This window comes from Pezoporus flaviventris, unplaced genomic scaffold, assembly GCF_033815535.1.
Source record: "Pezoporus flaviventris isolate CSIRO_AGI_PZ_B2104156 unplaced genomic scaffold, CSIRO_AGI_Pfla_v1 ptg000080l, whole genome shotgun sequence".
Taxonomy (NCBI): domain Eukaryota; kingdom Metazoa; phylum Chordata; class Aves; order Psittaciformes; family Psittacidae; genus Pezoporus; species Pezoporus flaviventris.
Window position 1 is genome coordinate 1,085,694 of NW_026892628.1, and position 23,708 is coordinate 1,109,401.

General features: G+C 60.0%; 4 protein-coding genes across 6 annotated transcripts in view; 3 read left to right on the forward strand and 1 right to left on the reverse strand.

Annotated features, from left to right (window-relative positions):
- Positions 1-19,339, forward strand: part of ISYNA1 (inositol-3-phosphate synthase 1) — a 146,713-nt gene extending 127,374 nt beyond the window's left edge. Inside the window, exon 12 of the mRNA XM_061474692.1 lies at positions 19,330-19,339. The gene's annotated coding sequence lies outside the window, so the exon portion shown is untranslated. The remainder of the gene's footprint in view (positions 1-19,329) is intronic.
- The window catches only part of THOP1 (thimet oligopeptidase 1), a 330,628-nt gene that overhangs the window by 58,471 nt on the left and 248,449 nt on the right, over positions 1-23,708 (forward strand). The window lies entirely within an intron of this gene.
- Positions 1,204-5,461, forward strand: IL12RB1 (interleukin 12 receptor subunit beta 1). Its single transcript, XM_061474780.1, is given in 15 exon segments — positions 1,204-1,356; positions 1,358-1,486; positions 1,608-1,777; positions 1,851-2,002; positions 2,535-2,571; positions 2,713-2,823; positions 2,896-2,978; positions 3,048-3,273; positions 3,353-3,523; positions 3,621-3,722; positions 3,816-3,962; positions 4,050-4,193; positions 4,323-4,419; positions 4,513-4,594; positions 4,686-5,461. Coding segments are annotated over 15 exon segments (2,166 nt in total). The 5' UTR covers positions 1,204-1,237; the 3' UTR covers positions 5,082-5,461.
- On the reverse strand, positions 14,831-23,442 carry ARRDC2 (arrestin domain containing 2). 3 transcript variants are annotated; one of them, XM_061474724.1, is made up of 9 exons: positions 23,314-23,442; positions 22,885-23,221; positions 17,647-17,713; positions 17,350-17,497; positions 16,923-17,025; positions 16,394-16,650; positions 15,936-16,095; positions 15,525-15,676; positions 14,831-15,434 (listed from the first exon to the last, which is right to left on the reverse strand). In XM_061474724.1, the coding sequence occupies exons 2-9, from the start codon at positions 23,147-23,149 to the stop codon at positions 15,381-15,383; spliced, it is 1,206 nt and encodes a 401-aa protein (XP_061330708.1). In that variant the 5' UTR covers positions 23,150-23,221; positions 23,314-23,442; the 3' UTR covers positions 14,831-15,380. The 3 variants fall into 3 exon arrangements, with proteins under 3 accessions (XP_061330708.1, XP_061330707.1, XP_061330706.1); XM_061474723.1 differs by having other exon boundaries at positions 22,885-23,415; XM_061474722.1 differs by lacking the exons at positions 22,885-23,221; positions 23,314-23,442 and adding an exon at positions 18,532-18,965.

Below are 23,708 nucleotides of genomic sequence, written 5' to 3' on the forward strand. Positions count from 1 at the left end.
GTGCGGCATGGCACGGCCTGGGACTGACACAAGAAGAGCCACCCTGGCTCGGTGCGGTCCAGCCCTGGTCTGTGCTATGGCTGGTATGGCACAGCGCAGTCCTTACAGCCTAGCAGTGCCCAGCGCAGCCCTGCTTGGCATGGCATGGTCCTGCATGGCCCAGCCTGGCACGGCATGCTACATACAGCGTGCTATGGCCCAGCCAGCCCAGCCCAGCCCTGCTGTGTGTTGCAGCATGGCACAGGCTGGCATGGCTTGGTTTGGCATGGCACAGCTTGGCTGTACCCCCACCTGGGCACACAGGAGGTGCCAGGGGACCTCCTGTACCCTCACCCCGGCCGTGCAGTGCGATGGAGGGGTCCCAGCAGCACTGTCCCGGTGCAGGGATGTTCCGGCCGTGGCTGCCCCGAGCGAAAGCCACACAAGGGGACACTCTCTGTGGGAACAAGGGGACTCTGTGCGCGGCCCTCGGTGCCACCCGGCTCCAGCATCGCGGGGTCACCCGTCCCATCACGCGGCTGCCAGCGCTGTCCCAGTGACAACACGTTCCTCACTGGGGCTTTTGTTTGTGCCTGCAGGGGACAAGTTGTGCCGGGGATGGGCACAGGAGCCCGGTGCTGGCGTGGGTGCGCAGTCACACTGCTGCGAACCCCACACCCCAACCTTGGAGCAGCCACTCGAGACCCACTCGGGCAGGGGATCAAAAACATGGCAAAGAATAAAGCACACCCCCCCCACCCCCCCCAAAACCCCAAGACATCTTTGCTTACCTTGCGGTTCTCACAGGCTGGGGCACGTGGCGTGCCCAGGGCACGCGGTGCAGCCAGGGCAGGGTTGGGCTGAGTCCTGCCGGCAGAAAAGGGGGATATTTCGGGTGCTTTCTCTTTTGCTTTTGGTCAAAGTGAGACCTGCAGCCGTGCCTCGCGCTCTGCCCTGCATGCGAACAGCAGCCCTCTGGCAAAGCCGCTACCAGAAGAGGAAACACCGGGTGCGTGCTGAGCCGTGGGGAGCACCCACTGGGTGCCAGGGGAGCAGGGAGCCAGGAAGGGCTTCAGAGCCCCGGATCCGGCGTGGGACAGCCCAGGCGGCTGATACTGAGGTGGCCGATGCTGGGGTGGCTGCTGGTGGCACTGGTGGCGGGCGGTAAGTGCTGCTGTGGGAGGTGGGAGATGGGAGATAACTGCAGAAGACTTTCAATGAATGATTCAGGGGTGATAAGGGCCGCGGGAGGGTGGAAATGGGGTTTTGGGGGTGGGAATCATCGCTGGGTGAGCAATGTGGTGCTCAGGCAATGACCACACTGCTGCTCCATCCCAGCCTTGCCCGACCCGCTGGCATCCAGGAGCCTCCAGCCCCTGCCCTCTCCCGCAGGCACCACTGCGGTCCCCGGCCTCTCCTGCTGGAAGCGATGTGGCTTCCGCTGGTTCCTCTGCTCCTGGCCACCCCTCGGCCCTGACGGCAACACCTCCTATGTCCTGACACTCTGGTGAGCGGCCACCGCATGCTGGGGGGCCCACAGGATGTGTCCTGACAGTGACACGTGGGGACGTGTGCCATCCACGTCCCAAACCCATCCACACTCAACCTTGCGCCCACTCCATCGCCAGCTACACAATGCCCCGGCGGTGCCAGCGGTTCCAGGCTGGCACAAAGACAACGCACACCCTGAAGCATCACCACATCTACGTCCTCACCAACACCACAGCCTGGGTGGAGGCGCACTGGGGGGACCACATCCACAGGACCCCCAACCGCACGCTGTACTTCAACGAGGCCGGTAAGCACCCGCGGGGCTGGGCTGGGTGGCCGGTGCCAGTGCCGGTGCCCACGAGCCCACCTCATCTTTGCAGTCAAACCAGATCCGCCCTCCACTGGGATGCCCTTCACCAAAACCAGCAACCGGCTCCGGCTGCGGGTGCCGCGGCCACTGTGCCACAGCGGGAGCCGGCTGCCGCAGCGCGAGGCTCGATTCCGGAGGGTGGGAGCCCATGGCTGGACGCAGGTAAAACTGTGATTGCCAGAGCCGGTGGTGACCGATGGCACAACCAGAGCATTGCAGCAGCTCAGGCAGCCCAGGGAGCGTGGGGGCTTGGTCACGCCACTGTTGTGTTGTGTCGTCCCCCCCCTCCCCGAAACCTGGCCATGTCCCATCTGTTTCGCTGCGTTATCAGCTCTGCCCCATCCTCCCGGCCACAGGATCCTGCTGCTGTAACAGGATCAGGCTGCGATCCGTGGGGGATTACACAGCAAAACCCCAGATTATAGCAATGATGACGACAGATGAAATCTGGACACTTGTCCCCAGGGAACCCCCTCTGAGGATCCCCTGTCCTTGTTGATTGCTGTCGGGAGGGTCATAGGGATGAAGGCCTCGTGCCCTGGCTGAGGGGACCCTCCTTGATCACCACATCCTCTGCATCCCATTTGGCTCTCCCAGCCCCTGGGATGTTCAGGGGACACAGGGCAGCCCTGATTTCACATCCCAGAACCATCCTGGTTTTGCTGGGTGCCTCCATTCCTGGCTCTCTCTGCAGGTGATGTGTGAGACAGGGACAGACGAGGATGACTCAGGTCGGTTTAGCAGAGACAAGCACCTGCCCTGTGCTCTGCCTGCAGCCCCCCAGCACCCCACAATGGCCAAACTGGGGGGTGGGGGGGGGGCGGGTAGGAGAAGGGGGTCACCCCCACCTTGACCCTGTTATCCCACTCCAGTGACCTGCACCCTTGGGGGGGACGGCGCCTTCGAGGTCCAGCTCCGGCACAAGCTCCCCCACTGGAGCAGCTACTGGAGCGACTGGAGCAGCTCCATCTTCGTTCCCGCAGGTGAGGAAGGGCAGAGGAGGCAGGTGGGATCCCGACGGCTCCCAAACCCAACCAGGCTGGTTCCTCTTGCAGAAATCCTGGAGAGCCCGGTGCTGAGCTACCAGCTGGGAAACCTGGGAAGAGACGGGCAGCGGGTGCTGAGGCTGAGCTGGCAGGTACGGTGACGTCCCCTGCGGTCCCCTCTGCCTGTCCCCACACCGTTTCATCACTTCTCCTTCCCGCAGCGAGCCCCAGAGGAGCAAGGGGACGTCACCTACACTGTGCGTGCCCACATGCTGGCGTGCCGCTGCGCCAGGCTGCCCGAGGAGGATGCTGTGGTCCTTGGGAGGGATGTGACAAGGCACAACCTCACCCTGTCCGGGGCTGAGTATGAAATCCTGCTGACCGCAGCCAACGCAGCCGGGCCAGGGCCAGCACGGCAGCTCTGTGTGCCCGCAGAGCAGCAGCCAGGTACCGGCCCCACACAGGGACCCAGCTCCCGGCAGCATCCAGGGAGTGATTTTCCCTCACACCCTGCGTTGCATCCCAGATCTTGGCTTCAAGGATGTCAGCGTGACCGGTGGCACCATGACCGCGCGGTGGGAAGCACCGAGCCCCGGCTCTTTCTACTGCTTCGAGCAGCAGCCGCTGCCAGGAGCCCCCAAACCGGGCATCTGCATCAAACGGGATTTTCCTGCCAAAAGCATCCACGTGGAGAGAGGCAAGGGAGTGCCCCAAGCGCCCCCCCACACCCATCCCCACTGCCCGGGGCTGGATCCTGGTGAGGGTTTAACCGGCATTCCCGGTTCCTGCCCCAGGAGCACTGGAAGTGCAGACCTGTCACCGCCTCGCTGTGCATGGCTGGGCCCCGGCACGGGGCTGGGCCACCTTCGCCCTGCAGCACCACTATCCCAGCAACAGTACGTATGGGAACACACAGCATCCGTAACGATGGGGGGTCCCAAAGTGCTCCCCCATTTATTTGCACCCCCCCTTCCCACCATTGTGTGCAGCCTCACTGGCCGTGCCCATCCGCATCAACGCCAGCGCCGAGGATGCTGCCATCACTCTCCGCTGGAGCCTGTCCCCCCGTGCCACGTGTCCTGGGGTGTTGGCCAAGTACCTCATCTGCCACGCGGCTGAGGGGGACAACGTGACCTGTGAGTGGGACCCCCAGACCCATGGGGCTGGAGGGGGCTCTGCTTGCACCCTGCACACTTACTCCCCGCTCACCATCGCTCACTCAGACGGTGAAGCAGACGTCACAGCATCACACTACACCCTCCGGCACCTACAGCCCGGCACAGCCTACAGGGTGAGCGTTCAGGAGGTGACAGCAGAGAGCAAAGGGACCTGTGGTGTTTGGTGGCACTTCCAGACCAAGGCACTGGGTAATGACTGGAGGCCCTGTCCCCTCCCCAGTCCCTGTGGGGTGCTCACCCTCATCCTGAAACAGCTCCTGTGTCCCATGCAGGGTGATGGGGACAGAAATGCCACCACCCCGCTGTCCTCACCTCCAGGTCCCCAGAGAGCAGCGTGGAAATCCAACCTGAAGTACTTGGGCATCTCGCTCAGTGTCCCCGCCGTGGCTGCCATCTACCAGCTGAACAAGAAGAGGTGACAGCGGCACCCTCACCCCCACCCCGCTCAGGTCACCCGCCTGCCCATCTCCCCCATTACCCACCCCATCACCCACCCTCCCCTCCCCAGGGCTCGGCGCCTCCTCTTCCCACCCCTGCCCAAGCCCGCGGGCAGCAAAGCCATCCAGTTCTGCACCAGTGAAACAAGCCAGGTGAGATGCAAGGTGCAGGAGAGCCCGGATCCTGCACCCCAGCAGGCTCCTGGTGTGCCACGTTCCCACTCCAAACATATCCCACCCTTAGGGCCAGCCCTGGCCAGGCTTTGTGGAGCCCTCGGAGAGGTTCAGCCCGGCTGAGCTGCTGCTGACAGAGCTGAACCCCAGCAAGGAGGGCCCTGATGGCAGCACAGAGCCCAGTGAGCCACAGCCTGGCCCCGTGGCCGAGGAACCGGTGGTCGTGTGCCCGCTGGGCTGCGAGAAGGAGCTGCCCTCTGCCTACCGCAGGCGGGAGGTGCTGAGCCCGGCAGGATTCCCAGCGCCCGGCAGCACCAGCTACACCGGCCACCCATCCGAGGAGGAGGAGGAGAAGGAAGAGGAGGGAAGTGGGGAGCTCGGCCGGGCTCTGGTCCCCATTGCCCTGCTCATCTCCGACAAACCCATCATCGTCAGGGACCCATCACCGGCGAAGGCGGTGCCATAACCATCACCAGGGATGGATGGCAGAGGGGTTTCCCATGGGATGCTTAGCACCCACCCCATGGGTTCATGGTCACAGCATCACTTTTGGGCGGGGGGGGGTCTGGTTTTCAGGACATGAAGGTGACGCCTCCAGATGCAGCACTGCATGGGGCCAGAGTCTGGCCATGCACCTCCCAGCCTCAACCTGTCATTGGTGATAAAGAAGGGAAGTGGATGCAAAGCCCAGCCTGGGATGAGGGTGTTTCTTTGGCAGGATCAGGAGAAGAGGCAGAGCTTCCTCCTGCCCTCCTGCCACAGCCAGGACCAGCATCACCGCAGCAGAATGGGGCTCAAACAGCCCCAGCACTGAACACCATCTACTTCTGTTCTATGACTCTAGACTTGCAAGAACTAAAACCTGTAAGAAAGAAATGGGAAAATAACATAAATAAAAGACATGCACAAAGCAGCAGGGCTCCTGTGGCTCCCCTGGCCTGACCCACGAAGTTTACAGCATGCATTTAGTCAAGAGCAGTCCACAGAGCTGCAAGGATGCAGCCAGGATGAGACTAGGAGTGACTGGGGACAGGCAGGACCTCTTATAACCTCATATGGGGCCACGCTGCTGCCGTGGGCCTCATGTGGAACCGAACAGGAGATGCTGCTGAAGGTGAAGAGCGGTTTGTGGTTGTATCTGCCCTGCCACAAGGGCTGGAGGCGTCTCTTTACCTGCTGAGAGTGCAAAAACCTGACGAGAAGAACGCAATGGGGTTAGCAGGGGGAAGTCCGGGACCAGGCAGCGCCGGTGCCCGCCGCAGCCTCGCTGCTGCAGGCGGGTTTGGAGAGGGGTTCCCCCCATCACGCTCCCAGCCCCGGCACACGGGAGCTAACGCAGGAGGCAGCAGGGGCAGGCGGCACCCGGCTGCGGTCCGCCTTGCTGCCGGGGCGGGCTGGGATTTAGGGCATCGCTCCTGTGGCTGCGGGGCTGAGCAGCTGCAGCCGTGTGGGATTCCCACCACGCGGCCAGGGTCTCTCAGCTGCTGGTGGAGCCACGAGGTGGCACCAGCCCCGCGTCCCGGCAGAGCAGAGCAAATCCCCTTTCCTTTCCTTTCCTTTCCTTTCCTTTCCTTTCCTTTCCTTTCCTTTCCCTTTCCCTTTCCCTTTCCCTTTCCCTTTCCCTTTCCCTTTCCCTTTCCCTTTCCCTTTCCCTTTCCCTTCCTTTCTCCTTTCCCCTTTCCCTTCCTTTCTCCTTTCCCCTTTCCCCTTTCCTTTACCCTTTCCTTTCCCCTTTCCTTTCCCCTTTCCTTTCCCTTTCCCTTTCCCTTTCCCTTTCCCTTTCCCTTTCCCTCTCCCTTTCCCTTTCCCTTTCCTTTCCCTTTCCCTTTCCTTTCCCTTTCCCTTTCCCTTTCCTTTCCCTTTCCCTTTCCCTTCCCACCACGCAGCACCCCATGGGCCCCTATGGCTGGCAGCTTCTATCCCTGTTCCACAGCACTCCAAAGCCCTGGGAACTGGCTGGGGGCCGGGGATCCAGCATCCCCCCCGGCCCCAAAACCCCGATGGGAGAGATCAGACTTGGGGATTTTACTGGGATTTGGGCAATGCCAGGCTCTCCATCAGGCCAGCCACGTGGAGGAAGTATTCAGGTGCCAGCTTGGTCTGAGCACGTACTTGGGTTTCAGCTGTGGCCCCTGTTTACAGCCCATTTTTGGGAGGCAAAGAGGTGAAGGAAGTGGCACCGAGGTCACAGTTGGGTGGCAGCAGTAAATACATTGCCCAGCTCTGGGCCAGCGCCACCATCAGTTAATCATTGCTGTGATGGAATGAACCCATGCCAGGACAGCCAGTCCCGACTGCTGCATTGAAAACACCCCAGGGAGGGAGGGGGGGCTGGAGAACCCCCCCATTCCCTCCGTAGGGTCACCCTCCGGGGATCCATCCCACCCATGGTGCCACTCTCATCCCCCCTGATGCCGTCAGGGACAGCCCCATCCCCATCGACAGCTCCCTGCATCCTTTCCCACACGGGTCCCGAGTTGGCCGGTGCTGGGGAAGCCGAATTAACGCAGCCTTGGCAATTAGTGCCAACGAGTGGCTCAGGACTCTCTCATTAGGTTAAATGAGTCCCCGGGAGCTGCTCTGACTCCAATGATCAGAGGACAGCCACCGGGCCAGCTTTGACAGCCACGGGGCCAGCTTTCACAGCCAGGATGTGACCTTCCCTGCTCCTCCATCCGGATCCGACCCTGCAGGGCATTGGTTTTGCCTGGTGGGAGCTGCTACCACCCACAGCCTGAGAATGGGCAACTCATTACACCCAGTGGGTGACTCCTAAGACAGCTGTGATGTAAGCAGCAAAAAGCCATTGCAATGAGGAAAATAAAGCTCAACCCAGCATGGAGGGATGGCAGGAATGCAGCTGGATCGGCACCAATCCCAAAGGGACCCCAAGCTTTGGGGTCCCCCCAAGCTTGGGGCTCTTCCTGGGTGAGCAGAGCTGAGCAGCCCCAGCCATCCCCACCCTGACACCTTTACAAGCAGCTGATTTAATACCCACTGCCTTTTATTTTTAGAGGAGGACATCTGATGATGCCCAGCAACACCTCTTGATATTGCCTGATACCCCGACTATTTCTGTATGGCTGTTTACACCTGCCTGTGCCAGCGCTGCCTGAACACCACGGGGGAAGGTGCTGGTTGCCAAGAAGAGTGCTGAGCATCCCTGCCCTAAAGGGGAAAAACCTCCCCCTATTCGTTCCCTGTTCCCACAGGGGCCCGGTGCCACATCCTCAAAAGCAAAGGGCACTGCCGACACAACACGGGTGGATTTATCCCATGCTGCTAAGAAAGCACATGGGGCAGGCAGGAAGATGCTGGGAGCCTGGGGATTTGCCTGGGGCTCCCTGATTTTGGCAGATGCGAGCTCGGAGAGCACCAGAAGTAAAGCATAAAACAGCCAGAGGGGTTTGCTCCAGCCCCAGAAACATCAGCTCCTTTGGGGGCTGAGCCCCCAGGGAAGGTGAGGTCTGTCCATGCAGGTCTGGGCCGATATTTGCTCCCAGATGGAGGAGTTTAACCTGTTTCCCAGCCTGGGGAACCAGCCCTGCAGAGCAGCAGCCTGGTTTGGGCATAGGCAATGATGGAGATTGCAACCTCAACCCCTTCCCTCATCCATCCATCCTTATCACAGCCCCTTCCTCCCACTCCGAGCCCTATCCTGGAGGAGAGCTAATGCCAGGGAGGTGTTTGAACCCTGCCCATCCATGGCAGGGACACAGGGCAAAAAGCCACCACTGCCACCATCCACACAATGCCACCTGCTCCCAGGGGGTGGGGGGCACGATTCAGGAGCTGCTTTGATTTGATCTCTAAGCAAATAAACCTTAAACCCCTAAGAAAGCAAACTATCCCTAGGATATATACATATATACACACTAAATTCTTTATGTGGCATTCAAGGTCTGCATCTCACGCAGGGGCAGATCCTCACGGTAGAAAACCCTGTGCAGATGGGGAAGCTTTGCTTTCCCCCCCTAAGAAAAGCTTTTTGGGGTGCTTCCCCCTCCAAAAGACCCCCAAGCATCGCCGGCACCGGCATCCCCGTGGTGCCCATGCCGTGGGGAAGGGGCTGCAGGGACCGTGGGTGGACAGGCGGCCACCGGCCACGGCCGGGCTCGTCTTGCCTTGTGAGTCACGGGTATTTCAGCGCCGGTTTTGCAACCCTGCGGTGTCACAACAACAACAACAACCGCGGTTTGACTTCACAAACAGCCCGCGGCCGCCCCTCACCCCGGCTCCTTCCTGCTCCTGTCGGCTGCTTGCGACAGCTTCACCCGGTCCCAAACCCAGGCACGGAAAATGACTCCGAGCAGCGTCAACTCGGAGGACTTAATGGGCTTTCTGCCCGCATTGAGAGGGGCTCGGAGCTGCCCCATCCCCTGCAGAGCCGCCCTGGATGCGAAACCCCACCGGGACACTGCGTGGGAAGCCCCCTTCTCGTTCTGCCACGCAAGAAACGCCCGTGTGGCAGCAGGAAACGTTTCCTTTCTGCAGCTTCAGCGCTCGCGGGTGGCTGCTCTCGGGGCAGCGCAGCCCCTGGCACGGCTGATGCTTTCCAGGCTTTGGCAGCAGCCTGGGGCAGCAGAGCTGCAGCCGTTTCGTGGATTTGGTTTCCAAGTGAAGCTTAACAACAGCCCCAATAAATTAATAAAAATAAGAAGAACGATCATGATAATAACAACAATACAAGCAACGACAAGCGCGGGGGGCCGGGCTCCACCTCCCTGCGCTTCCCTGGCTATCGGGTGATGGGGACGGGAAGGACGCAGCGCCCTTATCGGCACACACTTGGCAGCGGAGCCAGCCAGGGGTTTGCAGCGTAAACATATTTTGCTCAAGCTCCGAGTTGAGCTGAGGATAGCCCCAAAACAACTCCCACTGTTCCCAGCAAAGCCGCATCTGTGCGTGCAGGGAAAGGGCTGAGCCTGGAGCAAGCGCTCAGCTGAGCTTTGGAGCAATAAATGCCGGACCAAGAGCAATCCCCCCCCCCTCCGCTCCCAGCTCCGCTCTTCCCGTGTTTACCAGCCTTCTGCAGGCACATTGACTCTTCCCTCACACGCGAAACGGTTGGGAAGTGGAGCAAACCAGCTCAGGCTCCCCTCGGATCATCCGGCTGCGCCGCAGCCACCTCCAACCAGCTGCGCTATCGCTGCCTTCATCGCTGGGTCGGGATATGGTGGCATTTACACAGCTGCTCAGCAGGAAAAGCCTTCTCCCTGCTCCACATAAACCTGTGGTTGGGTGCAGGCGGGCTAATGGGGATGGTAAATGGGGAGAGGGGATAATCGCCATCCCTGCAGGCTGGCTCGGAGCCACCTTCTCCCCAAACTGGCCTGAGGGTTTTTTGTTGCAAGCAGCTCAAACGTTCTGCTTCTTCCAGGGCAGGGTGTGGGGAAGGGAAAGGAAAAGGGAGCAGCGCAGTTAGCCTGGGAGACTGGGGAATGGGAGCAGGGAGCAGAGCCATGGGGTTCACCCCATCGCGGGAGCTGCCCAAGGGGACAGGGAGCAGCGCAGTTAGCCTGGGAGACTGGGGAATGGGAGCGGGGAGCAGAGCCATGGGGTTCACCCCATTGCAGGAGCTGCCCAAGGGGACGGGGAGCAGCGGGGTGATGCCCCCTGCTCCAAACCTCTCACAGGGGACTGCTGCGTCTCCACCGGCACCTGGAGCAGCAAGGTTCCAGCTGCAGGGAGATGTGGGGGCCAGGATATGGGGTGCATCCCTCGAGAGGAGACGCTGCTCCAACCGGGGGTTTCCACAGGACTTGTGAAGCAGGGAGTGACGGCAAACCCAGCCTGGGTGGGGAATGGCGCTGGGAGCAAAGTCCTTGCAGTGCCACATCCCAGGCACGGCCGTGTCACCGGCACATCCCAGCCTGTGGCTGTGTGTTGGTGTGGGAGCCGTGCCGGGACCCCGGCTGGACAAGGGCCATCCATCCCATGGGCTGTTTGTGCCAACACATCACGTGCTGCCGGCAGCTGATTCCGGACGGGGGCTGGGATTTTCCTTTTAGTGTTGTTGTTTTCATACAAAGCCAAAATATTTGTGTCCCCACTGCGCTGGGGTCCCGGCACCCACCTCCATGGGCAGGGTCACTGCTGGCCCCCGGCGCCGGCGGGTCCATCCCCACCCAGTCCTTGCTGCTTATCCATAGACATGTTTGTGCCTGGCGCTGGGCCCCTTCCTTGCTCCCAAACAAAGTCGGAAAGCCATCAAAATTTTCCATTGCCAGAGGGAGCGGTGACGAGGGAGCAGGAATGGGGACATCAGCCCCAGAAAAACAAGGGCTTGGGTTTGGTTCGGGGAATCCCAGAATCCCGGCCTGGTTCGGGTTGGAAAGGACCTTAAAGCTCACCCAGTTCCAACCCCTGCCACGGGCAGGGACCCCTTCCACTGGAGCAGCTTGCTCCAGGCCCCTGTGTCCAACCTGGCCTTGAACACTGCCAGGGATTTGCTACTTCTTTGGTGAACGAATAAAAGAATAAGGAATAAAAGGGGTGGTTTGCTCCCGGCAGCCTGCAGCAAACCTGGCACTGGTGTCACCGGTGCGGCTTGTGGGGTGTCTTGGTGAGCACCACGATCCCGCTCGCACTGACACGATGCTTTCCAGGTAGGGGACATGTGGCCCAGGCGGTACCCATCCGGCTGCTCCAGATCTCGCTTTTGCCATAAACCACCCCGCTTTCTCTGTGGTTTTCCCTGCATCCGGACGGGCTCTTGGCCTGGCCAACACTCCGGGGGAAGCCGTGATTCCTGCGGAGCTGGCGCAGGGATGCAGGCCTTTGCCTGCGGTTTCCATGGGTGGGAGCAGCCCCGGCACGCTCAGAGCTGAGTCACGGGAGGAGGATGCTGCGGTGCCACCCCGGCACGTCGGGGTGCGCGGCTGCTGCTGGCGCCCGGCACAGCTCTGCTGCTGCCACGTGAAGAGAGCCCCCGGAGATGCTGCCAGGGCCAGGATGTGCTGGTCACAACCCCGGGGCTTCTGGAGGTTGAACCAAACCCAAAGCAAGGCCTGGTGCTGCCGGGGCTCTGTGTGTGTCCCCTTATGGTGCTCAGAGACCCATAATGAGGGGACGAGGAGGTCTCCATGCTCCTGAGCACCCACCAGCACCAACCTGCTGCTCCCTGGGGTGCCAGCAGTGTGAACCCAGCGTCCCACCGGCTGCAGAGGTGATGAATTTGGGCACTGCATCGACCACATCCCCAGCACTGGGGCATCTCCTTGTGTCAAAATCCAAGGGGATTCATCACCAAGCACCCCCCCTGCAAACAGACCAGCCCCTGCTGGTCCCCAGGCAGGTTTTGGGGTGTGCTGCACCCTGCAGCGCTCGTCCCAGCTGGGATGGGGGAAGGCAGAGCTTGTTTTGGGAGCTGGATGGGTGCCTGGGCCAGGAGGCAGCAGCCTCACACCTAATCCCCGGTCCTTGCAAGGCTGCGCTGGCGCCGGCACATTCTGTCCCTGCCGCGCCGGCCACGAGCTTCCCAGCTTCACGTGTCACCCTCCCCGCTGCTGGCCCCCGGCCCTGACCCCGCACCGGGGGACAAGAGCCTTGAGCAGAGGCCGTGGCCACCGTGTGGGGACCAAGCATCCTCCAGGATGGGGAGAGCTGAGGGGGGAAGGAGCAACCCCCCCCCCCCCCCCCCCCCCAGGATGCTGCAGGAAGGGGCTGCAGAGCCGGGAGCTGTGGGGTGAAGCTCCCAGTGCCCGGTGGGGTGAAGCTCCCAGCACCCTGCAGAGCCATGGGGGGCAACAAGAGGTGTCCCAGCACCCCAGTTCCCACAGCGGAGGGGTCCCACTTACCCAAGGGCAAAGAGGAAAAGAGGGAGGAGCGGTGGGGGGGGGGGGGATGATGTTTCCATGCCCCTCGCTAGGAGCAGGTTTTGCTGGGTGGTCTGGGAAGCATTTTCCGATGCTCGAGGCCAAGAGCTATAAATACTCCTGCACTGTACTTGCTTAATGCAGCTCCTGCCCAGCAGCGCTGCCCGTGGCACGGGGCCGTCCCGGCTCAGCAAACCCCGGCGAGCCCCAAACCCTGTGCCAGTGAACAGGAATAAAAGCGGCGCTGATCAATAGGGACTTTGGAGCCGGGGAAGACAAACAGCAGAGGTTGGAGGGAGCTCCGGTGGCACTGGTTGGGAAAGCATGGCCCAGGGGGGTCTGTGCCTTATCCCACCTCCCAGCATCCAGACGAGGTATTTTTAGCCCCTCTGGGATTCAGGAACACGGCCCTTTGCTGGCAGGGGACCCAGACAGTCTGTGCCCCCCTGCCTGCTGCCTGCCCTGACCAGAAAACCTTGCAAGCATTTGCAAGCGGTCCTGCTGGGAAGATTCCACTGCCCTGGGGCCCGGGAGCGGTGCCCATTGGCATTGGGTTCCCTGGGCCGGCCCTGGCATGACGCGCGTTGCCCAGAAAGGTGCTCCCGCTCCAGCCCTTGGGATTAAGGATCCCCTTGTGCGGCCGGGGCGGGTGATCAGGGTCTGACACAGCCCCTGGCACCGCTGTGGCTCGGCACAGAAAGGCTCCGTTGTGCCGGGCGCAGGTTGGAGCTGGGAGCCGGTCACAGGGGCCCCTTGGAGGCCGTTTCTCCCCCTGGGGGGGCTGCAGCGCTGCGGTTCCTGTCCCTCTTTGATGTCCTGCAGAAGAGGCACGAGGCGGCGCAGAATCGCATGGACCACAGACAGGGATGCAGGCGAACGCCCTGCGAGGCCGCTTCATCCTCTCCCAAGGAAGATAACTCGGTGCGGAGCTGGGAACGCCAAGTAAAGCCCAGGTTTGAATGAAGGCTGCATGAGCACCAGGCTCCTGCGGGCAAACCCGGGGCTGAGCGCCTGGCCCACTGCGGGAGCTCGCGCTCCAGCACTGCTCAGTGAACACCAGCACCAGGAAAGAAGGATCAAGGGAAGGGAAATCACATTCCAGTGGCAATAGGTTTAAGCAGCACAGGCTGTGGAGGATAGAACCAAAGCCTTGGCTCAAGCCCGGCTCTGCATGGACCAGGGGCTGCTGTGCTCAATAGAGACGTGGAGCACAGAAATGCTGTTAAAAACCAAATCCCAACTCCATGATGCCTCCCTGCTCTTCCTGCATGGCCGCAGCCATTCCCAGCTGGCACAACATGGGGCTGGCCCCAACCCTCCTTGGGAATGGCAGAGACACTGCAGCTGTGTCCCAGCTGGACCCAATGGGTCTGTGCCAAGCTCTTGGGATGGAGGAGAGCATCTATCCTCTGCTATCCAGACAGAGCAGGAGGGCTCTGAGCACAAGGGACCAATCCTGATGGGGAGCAGCATTGGTCAAACAACCCAGTTAATCCCAGTGCAGAGTGGCACTTACAGGGTGGAGCTGGGTACCCACAGGACAATGAACTCCAGGGAGGGACATGGGAGCAGGAGCGCTGCCAGCGCAATGGGAAGCATGGAGAGAGCAAGAGACAAAGTTCTGCAGGCCCCATCTGGGTGTAAAGGATTTATTATTACCAAGAGACACCCCCCCCCCCCCCCGACAAAAAGTGGTACAAAAAGGAGATGAGAGTGCTCATTACAAAAGTGTTCACAGGTAGAAAAGAGCTGAGCAATCCCGGGGCGCAGAGCACGGCCCCAGCACGGGGCTTTGGTTGTGTGCAGGAAACGAGTGGCCCTGCGGGCAGGATTGGCTCAGTGAGGGAATGCAAAGGTCCTCAGCACCCAAAACTCTGCTCAGGTCCTGCTGTTACAACACCCAGCTCCCTGGTTCCCACACCAGCGAGCGCTGGGTGCTGCTGTGGCATCACCGCACCGGGGCCATTGACCCCCTCTCTGGGTGCAGGATCAAGCCCATCCTGAGAAGGACTCCTGGTCCTGAAGGACTCGTTTCAACTCCACATCTCCATCAGCATCTGTGGCTGCCACCAGCCTCAGACCTGGCTTCCTTCTCTCTGGCCACCAGGGAGATGCCACCCCCGTGGTGGTACCGCAATTTGGGGCTTGCTTGGTTTCAGCCCCATCACAGAGCAGGCCTCAGCACGTTCGTCGTGCAGGTTTGGTGCTGACACACAGGAACCAGCTTTCCTGTTCTTGGCAAACAGAACCAAAACGCTGCCATAGATCATAAATGTGTCCCTCAAGTCCTCTGCGCTGGTAACAGCCCGTGGAAGCCTTTCCAATTTCATGGGGTTCTCCAAAACCATTCCCCCCCGCAGGCACCACCAGGCTCATGGCAAAGATCAGCAGCAGCAGATGATGCTTCATTTGGCCAGAAAGAGGCCTTCTACTTCCTTAGGGAACTGCAGTCCTGGTGAGCTACTGCAGGAGCGGGGCTTCACCTGCACCAGCACGGGACAAACCCAAGCCCCAGTAAAACATTCTCTAGTGATCCTGAGAAACACCTCCAAGCTCCTGCGTTCCATGACAGGAGTTGCCAGAGCATGGCCACTGCAGGCAAGGGGAGAGCAATCCTGGCTCATGCTGAACATCCCATTTTAGCCCCCAAATCCTGGGGCAGTCATTAACCCTCCGTGTCCTGCCCAAGGAAACAGGCCCCTGCTCCACACCGGAGTCTCCCGTGTTCTCCTACCAGGCACGAGCCCACGCCACCACGCTTGGTGTTGGTCTGCAGGACAGTCCCAACAAGAGAGTTGAGGGCAGCAGTGGAGCCGGGGTCTCCTGGCACTGCAGGAGCTCTGGGCTCACAGCCACCGTGTCTCCATTTCCAGACCCAAGTGCTGTGAGGGTGGAAGCTTTCATCCCAAGGGATCACTACGCTGTCAACTGCATCCGATGCGCTTCTCTCAACAGGTCATGCAGCGCGGGCGGATGTTGTCTGAGGAGGGGTTTGGATCAATCTGCAAAGCCAAGCGTAGAGTCAAAAACCTCAGCAGTGGGCACACTGTGGCTGTCTCCACCAGCCCTCCCAGCCCAGAGGGATTCGTTACCTCTGAATACAGTGGAGGTGGTCGGAAGCGGAACTCCTGGATGTAGGCAAAGAAGGGACCTTCCAGCATGCCACCAAGCTCACTGCGGCACGGGGGAGCCAAGCTCTGCTCGGCCTCGGGGCTGGACACCACTGCCGAGTATTCGGGAGGAGCTGGAGAGAGAAAAGAACATCAGGGAACAGGAACCGCTCTCCATTAAACAGGAAACACACAGGTAAAAGGCCTTCAAATCCCCTGCTTCCCAAAACCTCCCAGTTCCCTGGGGAAGGAACCCAGAAGATGCGGCAGCACAACCAAAACCTGCAAAAGCTGGTCCTGGAGCAAGAGCCACGCTGAGAACTTGCTCTGATTTCACCATCCAGAGCGGTTTGACAGCACCCAGGCAGATCCTGGGCAGGGGGAGATGCTCACCCTCCGGCTGCTCCGGGATGGTGCTCAGCCAGTCCAGGCTGACGCTGTACTGGCTGCTGACACTGGACGTGCGGCTCCCAAATGGATGCAGTGGGATGGTTCCGATGACAAGTGGCAGCTCAAGGAGCAGCTTGGACGTCCCAGGAATATCCACACAAACCTGCAGAGACAGGAGGCAGCAGAGAAGCTCAGCTGCTGGGGTTCTCCCAGCCTGAAGGGGCAGGTATCTCCCCAGAGCACTGGCTTGAGCTGGCTAGGAGGGAATTCTTGCAGTGGGATGCAAAGGGAGATGCGATTGCTCCTGCACGAGCCCGTGGGCCAACAGGGAGAACCCAAGAGCTCACACAAATCACCAGCCCCAAAACCTCTACAGCAGCCCAAACTGGACACCAGGAGCCCAGCTCTGGTGAGAAGGAGAACACTCAGCACCGAGCTGAGCCTCCCACAGTGCTCCTCACCTTCAGGGAGTATTCCACCTGGATGATGCGGCACTGGAGGATGGACGGCCCCACCGGTGGGATCTTCAGTGCCCGCCCGTGCCAGACTTCCCGCTTCCCCGCTGCAATGGAGTCCCCGACGATGCTGGTCACCACCGACTTCTTCTGCTTCTTGGTGCCCCGGGCGATGAAGGTCTGAGTCTGGATGATGGCCGCCTTGGGCACCACCACCCGGTTTGTGCAGTTGTCAATCTCAGCAAAGATAGGGATGACCTCACCTACCAAACCAGACACGCATGTTGGAAGGAGGGAGACAGAGCCCGGTCCCTGCCTCAAGGGATTCCTGTACAGGATCACCAAGGGCTGGACACGCAATCCAGCACTGCAGGCACAAGGTTTAATCCAGCAGGAGCGTGTCCCGAGGAGGATGCCCACATCAGGAGCACACTCTAAAGCTCTCTCACCAAATCCCATGCCCAGCTCACACTGCCCCCAAATCCCCCCCCAGCAGGGCCCACAGAGGTTCAAAGGCCCCAGCACATCATCTCACCTGGGGTGTAGCCTTTGCGGTCAATCTTGGCAGTCACAGAAACCTGGCCACGATTGCAGTACCAGGCACGAGCAAGTTTCTCCTTAGCACCTGCCTGGGGAGCCTGGAGAAATGGGGATTGCGGAAGCTATTTAGTAAGACAGGATGAAACTCAAAGCAAGCACCTCCCCGGCACTGAGAACCTGTCAGGGAGCACCAGCAGCCTCTTGGGTATCTGATGCAAGATGCTATTGCAACCCATTAAAGCTTCCAAAACCTGAGACACAGCCCAGCCCAGGTAACACTGGAGGGCATGAGTTACAAGGGGGGGAAACACATTCCCTTTGGAAATCAGGCCTGGATTGTCCATTTTGGAGGGGAAGCAGCCACCTTCCCCATGGGCTTCCCGGAGATGCTGCTGCCCCGAAGAGGCGCAGGGGGAGCTCACCAGCAGCACGGGAGTGTTGATGTCGATGGGTTCAATCACAGTGAACTCCTTCTTCACCTTCTTCACTGTTGACCAGGGTCTGTGCAGCTTGGCTTTCACCCAGTAGCGCACGCTGCCGTGCTTCCCCTCGAAGGAGGTAGCCAGGGTCCTGCGGACAAGCAAGGAGCCTTTTAGAAGGGCTCTGCTAAAAGAACCTCCTTTCTGAGGTGCCCTGTGCCCCCTCCCAGGACCTGTGTCCTGCATCGAGAGATTTCTCTCCCCCTTCGCATGAAGGCAACAAAAACCAAGTGGACTTACTCGGGGAGCTGGAAGGTGAAGGGAAACTCGTGCCTTCCTGCCTGCAGGACGGTGGCTTCACCATTGTCTGTGGGCAAAACAGATTGAAGATGATTATCTCCCTCCTGCAGAACTTCCTCCCTGGCCAAAGCAGAGGCAGGGATGTGCAGGACGCAGCAGAGGAGCAGCACGATGGCACAGGGACATTTCTGCCAGGGTTCAAGGGCAGCAGCGGCGACAGGAGCACGGAGCACGTCCCATGGGCGATGGGCACTGTCTGCTCCGCACACGCGTGTCAGGCATGCACAACCCAGGGGCACCTTCTTGGAGAGCACTGGGGGGGCTCTGCTTCATCCTGCACCCACCCTGCTCTGTAGCTTGGGAGTGAGAGCCCAGGGGTACCTGGCCAAGGCAGAAACAGCTCTGGGACTGGGGGGGTCAGCCACCCCTCCATGTCCCCCAGGGGTGACAGCCCTGTCCTGCCTGCACTGCACAGAGAAGCTGGGGTTGGATCCCTCTTGGGATCACCCAGTCCAATTCGCTATCAAAGCAAGCTCCAGAACCTCTGCAGGAGTCTTCCAGCACCGCTTCCCTACCAAGGAAAGGGGGAGTCTTGTGTGGGGCCAGCCCCTAACCGGGGTCCAACAGCAGGGTCCAACCACACACCTCAGCATCCCAGGGTGCTCTCAGCATTTGAGGTGTCTTCAGGGGACCTACGCACCCAGTCCCCCGAGCACCAAGACCCTATCGCACCCCATGCACCCGTATTTCAGCTGACTGGGGTGTCTGCAGCACGTCCCAGCCTGCCCCATGCACCCATTATTCCGGCCCCTGGGGTCCCCGGTACACCCACACCCTGCTTCTAGGTGATGGAGCACTGCAGGGGTTGGGTGGTGGGTGCCGTACCTGGGGGTGCCAGCAGCGTGTCGCGGTGGCTGAGGAACTCCACCTGATCGCTGTAGCTCTGCGTGTAGGCGGTGCTGGAGCCGGCGCTGCGGGACTCGGTCCAGTGAACGCGGGCAGCGCCCATCGCCCGTAGCCGCAGGGCGCCGAGCCGCGCCGCCGCCGCCAGCTCCAGCACCACGCGGCCCGACACCGCCTGCCCGGGGCTGAACGCGACCGCGGCGTCCCCCTCCGCGCCCTCCAGCACGACCGAGAAGCGCTTGAGGCGATCGAAGAGCATGGCGAGAGCCCGTCCCTCGGCGCAGCCCGGCCCCGGCACCGCCTCCGCCGCCTTAAGAGCCCGGCGCGGCCCGGGGGCGGCCCCGGTGGGGCGGGACGGGGCGGCCTCGCCGAGCCCTGCAAAACAAGGCAGGGAGCATGTGCGGGCCTGGCCCCGCGCTGCTGGGAGCCGTGGGGCTCCTATGGGGCCGGGTGACCCCGTTCCGGCGCGTCCTGGCATCGGACCGAGGCATCCCGATGGATGCTTGGACCGCAGCAGCCCACGGGAACGTGTCCCGGAGCAGGATGGTTCACGGCGCTCAACGCTGCCTGGGATAACGTCCTGTGTGCCTCGCAAGCCTCCCTCCAGCTCCCACCCCACGTTCCCACTCCATCCTCATCCTTTCTTCCACCAGCCGGAATCTGCGTTCCCAGGCAGCAGCCCCTTGCATTCCACTTCCCACCAGCTAGGGGTCCGCCGCACACAGATCCACGTCCTTCCTTTCCCAAGAACCATTCCCAGGGGTCAGAACAGGCTGCAACTGGATCTGGGCTCCTTCTGGCCAACTGGCGATGAAGGGAAAACTGGTCTGGGACATGGCTTTGTTTTTCTTCTCAGAACTGAAGAACTGGCTGGGGTTCAGCTTGTGCAATTGCAGCGAGCAGCAAGCACATCCTCCCTGCGCCTGTTAACCAGGCGAGTGCTGCTTTCCTACCAGCTCGTGCTGGGCTTTGGGTGGTGCTGCTCCAAAACCCAGCGACAAAACACACCGGCATGGCCAGGCACGGCAGGGGGACTCGCTCTAGCAACAGCATCTGCTGCTGCCTTGGCTCAAAGGGTGACCTCACCATGGGATGTTGTAAAAGAAAGGAGAAAGGGGTCTGTGCCTTCCCCAAGGGGTTAATGCAGCTTCAGAAACTTCTGCTTTAACCGTGCTTGTCACATTTGCAGAGTGCCAGAGCTCCCCACCCCGGGCACAGGCTGGGGCTAAGGCAAAACAGGCATTAAAAATGTTACTGGGCTTTTGGCCACCAAAGTTGGGAGGATTTTTTGAGTTGCTCCCAGCCATGCTGGGCAGGACCTGCTGTGCTGAACACACTGAAAACGAGTGGGGCTCAAGCCTTGCAAAGCTTTAACTGTCTCCAAAGCCTGCCTGGAATGTCTGTCTCCCTCCCCAGGGGAAGAGACCGTGTTTTGCGTTATGTGCACAACCGGTTGCTGCCACGAGCAAACATGAATCGTAGCAAACACACAGTAAAGGGACAGGGAAAGAAGGAAGGAAGGCACAACTGGTGACAGCAGCTCTGGGAAGGCTCCTGGGGGGATGCATGGTGACATTCGAGGTGATGGGGCTCTTGAGAGGGGCTGGAGCTCCGTCCTGCGCTCGGCACCTTCCTTCTCTCCCTGCCAACACACACCCTGCAGCCCGTGACTCAGCCCTGCAAGCATCCTCCCTACACCACAGCCTCCCCTCGCTGCCCCCACGGGTGGTGGGAAGCCCCTCTCTGACCCCTTTGACACCCCGGTGCTGGGAGAGGGTCTCTTGTCTCCCCAGGGAGCACCAGTTGCAGGGACTGTGGGAGCACAGCCATGGCTTTTCCATTCAACAATGCTCCGGAGTGCCCCAACCCAACTGAAACCCAGGCCAGGATCCGTGCAGGAAAGATCGCAAACTCTTGAGCCCCATCTAGAGTCTGGCCAGGCTTAAGCTGGTTTAAACAGGAGCTAGCACCCGGCTCTGAAGCGGCTTCTTCCTTCCCCGACCGGCTGCTGGGACCTGGTGGCTTTTCCTCATTGACCCTGGAGCCGCACAAGGGACCCTGGAGAGCCACAGATTAGGGAATGCAGGAGGTAAAAAGTCGAGTCAGCAGCTCTACCCTGACCCAGCATCGGGACAAGACAGGGCAACGCAGAGCCTTGCACAAACTCCCACTCCCAGCTTGAAGAGTAAGCTCCTGCTCCGGGTGTTGCAAGGATTAAGGTGCCGATCAAGGCCACCCCACAACAGAGCAAGAGCCCTGATGCGCTCTTAGCTCACGTGCTGTAACTGTCCCGGATGTCTCCATGAAAAGAAAATGGCTTCTGGATGCTTGTCTCTCACCGGAGCAGGAGCTCAGCTCTGGGAAGTGCTGCGGGGTTGTCAGACAGAAAAGATCACTGCATGAGTACCACTGATGGGCTCCCTCGCATCACCTCGTGCAGAAGGGTCCAGGGCTTTCCTTGTGTTGCCCTTGCCCCTTAAACCCCTAGTTTTTCCTCTCTTCCTGCTCCCTAAGCTGATTACACAATAGACATTTAATGGCCCTGCCCACAGCCTGAACATCCTTCTTCCACCCTTTTTCTTGTCTTAATGTCACAGCACCCCAGTGCCAGCGCTCACCACTCTGCCAAGAAACTGCAGATAAACTCAGAGCTCCGGGGCGAGCAGAAGGGAGGGCTCATCTCCACCTGGCTTCCCTCCTCTGCACTGCCTTGTTACCATGACAAAACTGCAGTTTTGAAACACCACGCACACACAGTTGAGCTCATCGAGAAGCAAGAAGGAGCAGTCACAGGGACTTGTGGATCATGGCACGCTTGCAGCAGCTTTGTGCCGGCTGACATCAGGAAGGTCCTCACGCTGCCACTGGGCAGCTGGCAGAGCCCAGCAGGAGCCAAAGGAAGTGATTTTGGCTGTAGAATGACACTTCTCCAGAGCCCACAGCCTTTGCTGCCTTAAAACACATTCCTGTGATCACATGCCCGTGTCCCTCTCACAAAGCAGAGAAGGAACCTGTGGGTGGACAGAGACAATAAAATCCTAGCCCACGAGTTGTGGCGAGGCTCCCTGCTCCCCACACAGCCCAGTTCAGCTCTCCCCAGGCAGGAAGCAAGGGCCAGAAAACATCAGCTCCAAGCTACAGGAGTGCAGAGTGCTGGCGAGGCAGAGCAGCTCGTGCAGCTCCTCCAGCCCCTGGCCAAGTGCCCTTCTTCGCATGGCTCCAGGGGCTTCTACCACACACAGTCCCAGCAGCATAAACCTAAACGTGCTCACAGCAGCTTGTGGCTTCCCTACAGACATTCACTGCAGGGATAATGGCGAATAAAACTTACCCTGTAACCCTACAGCTAAAGCAGACACCTTCCAAGCACTGCAGCAACCACATGCTCAGACCTTTCCTGCTGGAGTTCAGGACAAGGGCCTCTCCCATGTCCTTAACTGCAATTGGAACACTTAGCAAAGGGGCCATCCTTAGGCACAGCATGGAAAAACCACTGCCAAAAGGCAGAAACTCCAGAGTAATGCAGGTATTGGAGCAGATGGCAAGGTACAGTCATCCAGAAATAGAGAATATGACCCCCCAGGGCAGTCCAGAGAGAAGAACAGCTCCAGGAAGACAGCTCATGTCCTCCTTCCATCACTCCAGTCTCTTCTTGCAACTCCACATTTGCCAGCTAGAGCTGGCACCGCTTTCTGGCTTGCACCACGGCCACTGACACAATTAAATGCCTTCAGCATGAGTTAAGTCCTACGGCACACAGCACTGTGCCACAGGCAATCATGAGGCCAGCAGAAGCAGGAAAAGGGGGAGAAAAAGCCACAGAGCCATGACTAACACTGTCATTGGAGGGGAGGATGAAAGGCATGCACTTCCCCAAGAAAAGACAGAGTTAATGAGCGTATGGCCAGCTGAGATGTCCCATATCCCTTAGTTCTGGATCATTTCATCCCAACCACACAAAGAATTCAAGCTGCAGTAGATCTAAGCAACGTGCTAGCTGGGCATCCAGTCCCAGCCTCGGGAAACTGCAAACAAATATTTATTGAACTCCTAAGTGCTCTTTCCACACTTGTGAACAGACCCTTCTATTTGCACTTCCCTGTGCAAACAGAACAAAAGCCACAGCTCCTCGGTGCTCCCCAGCCCCAAGTTTGCAGGCAGCCTCCTAGAAACCAGCAGCAGTGAAAAAACCCTTAGCAAAGGTGAGAAGAAGGTGTCCAAGACGGGCAACCATGCTTGGGTTGGGAAGCACCTAGCAGGGGTGATGCCTGCAGCCCAAGCGGGCCCTAACCCAACGCCCTGGTGCAGAGAAGCACCCCGGTAGTGCAGCCTTACCGGGGATGAGCTGGCAGCGGCGGTGCAGGAAGGTCTGGCAGGCTGTGTAGTCACGGTAGACAACGTTGAGCCCCACGCTGCGGCTCTCGAACCAGTGCGTTAAGGCTCGGCCACGGGCGAACACCTCGAGCGCCCGCAGCCGCAGTGCGTGGCGGAGCCGCAGCTGCACCCGCCCATGCAGCAGATCCCCGCTGCTGTGGGCTCCCCATGCTCGTCCATCTTCCAGCTCCAGCACCAGGCTCTGCAAGCACCCCAGGGGCTGCATCGCTGCTGGCCACGCTTAGCTGGCAGCTCCAGGAGGCCGGGCCCTGCCTGGGACAGGCAGCTGTGCAGCTCCCTAGGGAAGGGAGGAAAGAGCACAGGCTGCACTGAGACCCCCTAATTTATCCTGCCCCTAACTGGCCTCCACCGTGCAGGCCTAATCTTCACCAGGGTGGGACTGAGCCCCTGTTTTGCTGTGATGCTTTAGCGGTGACCTCGTGTGCCTTGAGGCTGGTGCTGTGCTGAGGATGGGGCTGCAGAGACAAGTGATGTGGTTTTAAACTGATGGAGAAGTGACGTGACTTCATCTTATCTCTGAGTCACAGACACTGCCGACGTGCAACTGGAACGTGCTGGTGGCTCCGTCAGCAGGGAGGAGGGTCAAGCACCACCAGCCATGCTGGCAGGTTTCATGCAGCTGGAGGAATCAAAGACTGGAGATCAAGAAATGTTTGGCCTTCCCAGTTCAGGCATTCCTGGGAAGTTGCTGGAAAGGGTGGGAGAAAGCAAACAGCCCTTCCCCCAAAAGCCAGGTTTACTTTCTGTCTCTGAAGGTCTATCAG

Bases quoted from the DNA above. Each gene is read 5' to 3' on its own strand.
- ARRDC2 (XM_061474722.1), bottom strand. From the start codon at position 18,808: ATGCTCTTCGATCGCCTCAAGCGCTTCTCGGTCGTGCTGGAGGGCGCG. The intron at 16,651-16,922 runs GTGAGATGATGT...CTGGTTTGGTAG, and splicing joins CCGCAAAGGCTACACCCCAG to GTGAGGTCATCCCTATCTTT. The intron at 15,677-15,935 runs GTGAGCATCTCC...TTCTCTCTCCAG, and splicing joins CATCCCGGAGCAGCCGGAGG to CTCCTCCCGAATACTCGGCA.